Source organism: Hoplias malabaricus, chromosome 10, assembly GCF_029633855.1.
Source record: "Hoplias malabaricus isolate fHopMal1 chromosome 10, fHopMal1.hap1, whole genome shotgun sequence".
Lineage (NCBI taxonomy): Eukaryota > Metazoa > Chordata > Actinopteri > Characiformes > Erythrinidae > Hoplias > Hoplias malabaricus.
In genome coordinates, this window is record NC_089809.1 from 20717064 (window position 1) to 20725967 (window position 8904).

Here is an 8904-nt window from a genome sequence, read left to right on the forward strand (position 1 = left end):
AATGAGCACTATTGTACGAGTGCTCTTCCTCCGTCTCACGGTTCTAACCCACTCCAAATGTTACAAAGAGTCTTTTGTTTCCATGCACCCAGACCAACAGCAATTCACATTCCACAGTTTTCAAAGGCTTCAATTATGATAATAAATGATGGTGACAATATTGTTTTGTGTTGGAGCCAATGTGACATTGCTCCAATGTTTGCTAATCAAATTAAATGAGAATAAAACAGAGTGCTATCCAATTGCAAGGCCACATGAGATATATTCAAGGACAGCTCAGAGACAGTGGTGTCTAATCAATGTTGCACATGACATGCTCACTTCAGCACTGTCATTTGCCTTCTTGTGTTGACTTAGAAATTACAACTAATATTTTTATTCATATTTTAACATTTTTTTCTCATCCAAGATTGCCATTCATGACAGATTTATCCTGAATATCATTAAAACGTCTTGGAATATGTTTGGTAAATGACACACTGCCAAGGGGTAAACCATAATTCTAGCGACAACCTCCTAATTTGTTAGTGCAAATTTTTGTCTACACCTTCAATCTTACTTCTAAAGTCAGAGGGCACCTGTGTAAATAGTCATTGTACCAACAACATAATCAACTGAAGCTCTCTCTCAAGCCAGTGCTGCCCTGAATTGCACAAAGCAACAGAGACATAACGTGAATTCATCATTTCCATGCCTCAAACCCAGCAGTGGTTTTCTGTATCACATCATACTTATTTAAAAAAGTTGTGTTCCGTATTTGAGGTCACACTGTTATGGCGATGGTCTGAGACAGAAACACGCAACTCTCTCTCAGCCAAAGCAAGGGGCAGAGAAAGTTTGTATTGGCCTCTTTGACCTCTACATCAAAAAATAAAAGTGAAATTAAAATCATGTTCTTTCTCCATGTTGTACCAAATTGTATTTGGATATTGTATATTGTGAAATTTATATATCGTTGCACACCTAGTTAGTGTGTGTAATGAATGTTAAATACATTTCCTTAAAAAAAATATTAAAACAGTAACTTTTCCCTGCTGTAGGCATCAAGCTACCTACCATCCAGCTACAGAGGTCGAACTGCCCCCAGCAGAACCAAGTCCCAGCTTCAAAAGGAACCTCTCAGGCTGGTTCCAGACGACAGTGAGGACTATACCACTAGAATCATGATAGACTAATAATTTGGGGCTGTTATACCACATATCACAGTATTGAACCCTTTGAAATCATCGGATGGGAAATTCTTTCACCACAACAGCCCTAATATCCATGGAAATAAATGTGTGTTTATATTTAACACTGTATTATGCAGTTAGTCAGCATTAAAATAATTATGAATAACAAAATGCCAAGTACAAAAAAGTAACCTTCAAAAATAGAGTACAATTTGCAATAAATGAAGGAAATAATTTGGCATATAAAGGAAACAAATGAAATAAAGGAAACAATTTTCTCAACTGGCAGGGTGATGCAACTTGAATTTGTATTTACACCCTCTACCCAACACCACTAACCACATCCTCTACCACAAATATCCCCACTGTCCTGTTGGCCAGAAGTTAAATTGACTCAAAAAATTGTGATAAATTGATTAATAAATTCATGATGCTTAAGGGACTTTAATTTCATGCTGACTATTACAATAAAACATGGAGGACATGATTAAATGTGTTATTTTAGAAATGGTAACATTTCTAAAATACATTTCACAAGTGCCTTCTATGCTTTAGAAAGATTGTTTGCAAAACTGTACTTAAGCATGCTTGTGTTTTTGTAGTTCACTTGCTTGGCCACTGGAGGTTGTGCGTCTGGAAGCTTGACAAACACACTAGTACTCTGGTCATAATACAACACCACAGACAGGCACAGTAGTAAAAAGGACTAATGTTTCTTTAATGCTATTTTTTTAAAGAGAAATAAAATTTTTTACAATAGCACAAGCTGGAAATTAAACTTTTGTTCTTTTGTGTGTTGATGCGAGAAACGCGAGTAATACCGGTTAAAATTTGTTTAGCATTGATTAAAGTCGCATGTCGTGGTATCAGGGGGTACTTGGAGTGACCAGATGTGAGTTCACATACGTGTACACACACACACACACACTGGGGGGCAACCAGCCTCAGCACCTGGGAAGCTAACCAGCACCAGGAAAAGCTAAACACTTCTGCCTCCTTAAGTCCATCATCTGCAAGCTATCAAGATGCCACACAACTTAGCAAACTGTTTTGGGTTGTCAGGAATAAAATACATCCTATTTTATTTTCAAAAAAAGTATATCCTACATAATGAGGACACACAAGGTGGGGCTTAAAAGACTGCTGGTACAGGTCTTTATTTATAATTAAATCATACTTTTTTTATTTTTTATTTTCTTCTCTGAACCATCTGAACTCTGAATCCAACATGAAGATTATTACATTGGACAGGAGGCCTAAATATAAATGCACATACCTCAAACTAAAAGCAACAACAATCTAGAAAGTTACCATTATCCTCAAACCAAGCTGTAGCAGTACGAGAGTGAGAGAACTATAGTCATAATATTTTTATTTCATATTCACTGCGTTAATGTTGATTTATGGAAATAGTAAATACATTCTGAAGTAACTCGTACTGTACAGTCTTATTAAAAAATGAATCAGACAATTAAAGTCGTTTATATAACCCCATATTTCTTTCAGCTGTTCTAGTAAGATATTCCTGATGTTTACTTAGTACTGTAGAGGTATATGTAATTGTACAGGTGACCTGTTGTAGAAATAATCTTCATTTCATTCAATTTATAGTATTTATAACCCTCTAAAAATTTAAGGTTATTATTAAAAGTAATATTTTATAGATATTTGTTGTCATTTCTCAATCCTAATTAAGCATAATTTCTCTCAATGCACTGAGGAATCAAATCATACTTAATGCTTCAAATTTCACAGTTCACTTTGTCAATTGCACAATTGTCAATTGCTAGTGTAAACTCAGTTCCTGACCTATTCCAGAACTATACAAGTATAGCTTGAATGCCTTATTGATCCACATGGATCTGATTTAAATGTGGAAATTGTTCCAAACTTAAATCTCAATTTTAATACTACTAATAATCATTATTATCAATTTCTTCAAATTAACCCATTTAAAATAATAAATTATTTTATTTTCTCAAACAAGTAGCCATACAAACAAGTCAAAATATACCTAAGTTAATCTGGGAGATTACATTTTAGGACCAAATTGATAACTTAATAATAAATTCAATCTTAAAAACGTGACCGTCTTCAAGAAAGTAGAAATGTCATTACAAACAACTTCCAGAAAATATGGGGCATTCTGTAAAAATCCAATAAAAACAAGTGTCTTTGGTTTAATTTTTAATTCTCTTGAACCTTTTTTATTGGACAATAATACAAATAAAAGATTTTAAATATATTCACTGACTAACTTGATTGGTTTGTAAAAAAAAAATAAAACATTTTGAATCTGATGCATGCAACACTTTTGTAAGTGTTCATTTTGTAAGTGATCCACTTTGTAGACACACAGTGCACCTGTTTAACTGACTTGACTTTATTTCAATACATGATGCAAATACAGCACTAATATGCAAACTGCAGTTAGCCACCAGATTTCAGAACCAAATCACAAACGATCACTTTCTCATCTAAGTATACTGCTGTTTTAGCCTGTTTGGATCCATTACCTTATAAAAATACCACTCTATGCCTCTGTAGAGAAATAGTGTTTAGGACAGCAACCAGACAGGCAAAGAGAAGGTAAATCCACAAATTATCAGTTGCAGTAATAGACATCTGCAAGGGGAATGATTACATCATTAGAGATCAGAAGCCAACCCTTGGCTTCTGCTTACCACTGTAGTATAACCATCCCCTAGCTGGTGAGTCTTACTTTCAATAAACAATAGCTACCACAGGAGGAGGGACTTGTGTGAAACACTGGCAAAGGAAAACACCTGAAATCATGCATTTGCAGTGTCTGACCTGTCCATGAAACGGAATCTGCATCTGTTAAAGAAGCCCATTACTGTCTCAGACATGCTGAACATCAGGTAACAAAAAAATATCATCTGGTTCAGTGTGAATAATACACATTTTCACTCTCCAGCTAAGTATATGTATAATAATAACAACAACAATAATAATAATAAATAAATAATTTTAAAAATCCTATCTTCCACCTACAGAGTCTTCCCGCCAAAATTACTCCCTCTTCATTGTAAATACATATTAAAACATTCTCATGAAAAATAAAAAAGAAATCCCCAGTGACTCAGATGTAATTCTACACCCTCACCTTTATTCACCAGCCCATGGTTTAATCTATTAATATGCATTTAGTCCCAGCCTCCATCTCCTCCCACCCTTAAATTGCTCAGCTACAGCTTGCAAGCCCCTTCAGCAATTTGGATTGGCTTCTTAGATTTGTGATGAAAGAAAACCAGGCTGTATTCATTTCTGACTCCCGTTAGAACACAACAGCTCATCCATGTTGTTGGTTGTTTAATGTTATTTTAGTCATGTGTCTTTTAGTTTATAAAAACACCTAACGTGGTTAGGTAAATATTAATGAAGACATGGGGCAAATAATAAAACGCGGAATACGACCCTCGGGCTGTTGTCGATGGTGTAAGATGCGTGGGAGCAGATGGAAGTGGGGCTCTGAGTCAGATCTGATCTTTTCCGGAGAGTGGTGGTGCTGAGGGGCGGCTCAATGTCGGAGTGCTCGCCTGTAACTCTGAGTCCAATGTTTGTTTGTTAGCGTCAATTATGCGACCGAGTGCTGTTACGTAAATACTGTAGCTTAATTTTGTGTTAACGTAACTCGTTAAACAAACCACTCGTGAAGACACTCCATTCGGAACAAGTGGTAAATACACAACAGAAAGTAAAAGCAGGGCTAACTTTACCGAAACACGAAGTCTGTCACTTTCTCTGAGCGATAGCACAGCTAGCACACAGCAGCTTGCTAATACTAACGCTAGCTTCCTGCTTCCCCGGGAATTAATGCTCGCTACTGGTGTAGCATTTCTAAGCAGAATTGTTTATTTTGTCCGGTTACTGTGTTAATATTATTTTAACAATGTTTATCCAACATAGTTCTCCATTTACTATGAGCTGAAAGCTCCCGAGAAAACTTAAGCCACGAAGCGAACCCCACTTCATCAGCCGTCTCTCTCACACAGCGCTGTATTAGCCACCAACAGCTACTCGTGTATGGCGGTTTAAAAGTGAGTTTCGCCTGGCTGCCATCGTTAAAACTTTATTCTGTTCCACCATGGCAGACAATTAGCCCCCGTGAACCCAACGACGTAGTAACAATTTAGTAAAGTATTTCCTTCGGTTAATTTTTGCAGCTCCGCGAATGACAGGCCTCTGCTTTTCCCACAAAGCTGAAACTGCTCTTTACCATTCTCATTTCCACCTTAAATAGTGCAGCCGTTACTATTACTACAGCACCAGTTAAGGCGGAACGGACAATTCGAGCAAGAGACAACTTCAGCTTCTACTCCCATTTCCCCTCCGGATTGACAGGCGGACTTACCCTGGTCGAGGTAATATCCATCATAACCTCCTGGAAAGCGGCCGTCTCCTCGGCTTGTCTCTGAGTGTGAAGCGCTATTTTCTCGCTGAATTTACGAGGGTTGGAGGCACCGGGTCCAGGACCTGCACCTGGCCCGGGTCCGCAACCCCCAGCACTCGCGGCGGACATCTTCTACAGCGGCTAAGCTCTTCAGCGTACAGCCGCCCGCCCGATCCGACTGGCGGAGGGAGGGCTGAGAGGAGCGGAAAACTCACCGAGAGCCACCTACAGGTCTGGTCTAGGCCTGCTCTCACAGACCGCGTACAAAATCCCCTCTGCTTCTACTCCAAGGGACACACCAGGGGCCCACGCCACACGGGGTTACTAGATATAAATGTGGCCAGGGAAAAAAATACCTTTGATTCAGTCAATTTTCAAATAACCAGGCTGTTAAACCAATGAAAACACATTCCGTTTTAAGTGTTAATAAAAATAAAACAATGATAAATCGGGATTAAAAATAAATACATATATAGGCTTAGAAAACCTGAAATTTGACTTGTGGTCCTTGAAAGTTTGGGAACCCCGAACTACTCCCTTTTTCTAAAATGTTTCAGTCCTGTTCACAAGTTTGAAAACCCATGTTCATATTACATCATTTATTGTTATTCTTGGTGAAAATGAACTAAAATGTATTTAAAAGTGAACACATTTGAATGCATTTTCTCTGTATTTTGGTTTATATTTTCTCTTGTTAATCAGCCAAATTATTCAAATGACCTTGTTTATATAATACATTTTCATTAATCAGATCCACTTACTGTACAGGTGCACTTAGTAGTTCTACAGTAAGAGACTTTAGTTCATCTGTGGCTCTGTATATATTTTTAGCCACTTTTTCCACTGTTCTTCATTGGTCAGGACCCCTACAGGACCACTGCTGGACAGGTATTATTTGAGTGGGGGACCATTCTTAGCACTGCACTGACATTGCTGTTTTGGTGTTATGAGTGTTATGATAAGAGTGGATCAACACACAACTCTTCTATGGTCAGTGGCATTGACCATGTAATTTTAAAACCCAGAAACATTATTTTGCTTGGTATTCAAGTAAAGGTTATTGCAATTTTTGGCATTAGATATTTGAAAACATTCCTTTAAACTTTTCAGACAAGTGTTAATCCATTAAAAATATCTAGACTTATGAAGGTTTTGTTGCTGACAATGGATTGATATCAGAAATCATATCAGAAGGTCTGTATCACAGGGAAAAATAAATAGAACATTAATTTTAAATGACACAATTTTATATACCATGTATGTGACAGCCATGGCTCTATGCTGTGAGATGTAGGAAAGTTTTATAGAAAAATTTTACATGACAATCATCAGTGTGTTCATACAGACAGTTGCAGACACTAGTGGGCTGGGATGGAGGCATAATTCTGAGAAGGAAAACTAATGGCAGATGGTAGTAACCAAATGTGCTTTTGACAGGAACACGTTTAGCTGTTAGAAAATGAAAAACACAGAATGTGTATTTTTATCCATTGTTATATTTAAAACACTATTTCATATTTAACCAATATTTATATCAGTATTTGGTTTGCTTTTTCAGGGTTGTTTTGCCAACATTCATAAAAAAGATACTATTATTCCTTCTGCTACAATAAACTAGCCTAGACATTGGCAAATATTTGTATTAAGATAAAATAGCTATTATTCAGAATAGTGGAATAAATCTGAACAACAGCTGCTTCCATTACCTTTAACCTTCCCACAATGTGATGGTGCTGTTATGCTGTCTAAGATAGGAATTCATGCTTGATGCCATTTTTAGATTGTGATGCTGTTTGAAAGCTTTGACTACAAGTGTGATTTGTCTTACATATTTAACATATATAGGCTTATGAATGTTTATATTTCATATTAAAAAATAAAATTACAAAAGTCATCCAAATAATCACACAATTTATATTCTCCATATATAAATAAAAAAAATACGATTTTGGAAGGACTGGCACCCTCTCCAGGGCCAGTTTTAATTCATTAATTCATTCATTGTCTGTAAGCTCTTGTCCAGTTCAGAGTCGTGGTGGGTCTGGAGCCTATCGGGAATCACTGGGTGCAATACAGTAACACACCCTTGAGGGGGCGCCAGTCCTTCACCAGGCAACACACACTCACACGTTCACTCACTCACACCTTTTGATACTTTTTGAGTAAATTATTTTAATTTTTTCTTTTATGCATGCTCTGGTAGTTGATGGTCAACCAGCCCTAGGTTCAATATTATAGCTCATTATTACATGTTATGTGTACATTTGAATGTCGACAATGGGTACTTTAAAAGTGAATGTTGAATATGTTTAATTCTCCTGTAGAAGTAGCAGCATTTATTGGACTGGCATGTTATGTTTTTCTGCCACTGAAATATTGAAATATTACCACATTTGAATTTGTAGCACTGATTTTTTTTGCACTGAAATTATGCATCTGAATTTAATTTTTGCTGCTTTTGAATTTAGGTCTTCAAATTTACACCTCTGAATAATTTTGCTTCGCAATTATGCATCTGAATATAATTGCTCAAATTGAATTCATGAATTTTCAAGAACACGTTTTCACTGTTATTATTAAAGGTTAATAAATTCAGATAAAAAAATTCAATCTTAAAAAATTCAAACAATATATTCACAGGGTCATTACAAAAAAAATCCACAGTAGAATTTCTTCATCTTCAGGATATCAAGAGTCTGTTATATTGTGTCTTCAGTGAGTCTCAGATTTTTGAGACACTTTGAAAACAAAGAGGTAATATCCGCGGAAGGAAGCTAAACGTGTAGTTTTTCCACGGTGTGGAAGTTGTGTTCGTATTTCGCCATCTAGCGTCGACAGAATGCAACTAGTGCAGCATTTAAGGTGAAACAAAAAATCCTAATGAATCGATTGCTTATCCTTTGTATCCCGGATGTGTATCTGAATTTTGTAACTCGTATTTTGGTATCTGAATTTGGTCTATCGAATTTGAGCAACTTCGAAATATATTGTTTTGAATTTTTTAAACTTGAATTTTTTTATCTGATTTTATTAACTTTGAATAATTACAGTGAAAACATGTTCTTAAATTCAATTCAAAAGTTAAATTCAAGAGCAATTATATTCAGATGCATAATTGTGAAGCAGAATATTCAGAGGTGTAAATCTGAAGACTGAAATTCAAAAGCAACAAAATTCAGATGCATAATTTCAGTGCAAAAAAAAAAAAAAATCAGTGCTCCAAATTCAAAGGTGGCAATATTTCAAAGTCTGATGAGACAGATTTACTTCCATAAATAACGTTCACCTGGCACTGGCATATGTCATGTGTAATATGCA

At 36.2% G+C, this 8904-nt stretch overlaps 1 protein-coding gene across 2 annotated transcripts in view; it reads right to left on the bottom strand.

Moving 5' to 3' along the window:
* LOC136708314 (CREB-regulated transcription coactivator 2-like) overlaps nt 1-5872 on the bottom strand; it is a 28162-nt gene extending 22290 nt beyond the window's left edge. For both annotated transcript variants that reach the window (XM_066682790.1, XM_066682789.1), the window contains exon 1: nt 5548-5872. In XM_066682790.1, the coding sequence (XP_066538887.1) occupies nt 5548-5715 (168 nt within the window). In that variant the 5' untranslated portion in view covers nt 5716-5872. The remainder of the gene's footprint in view (nt 1-5547) is intronic.
* Nucleotides 5873-8904: the final 3032 nt, after the last annotated feature.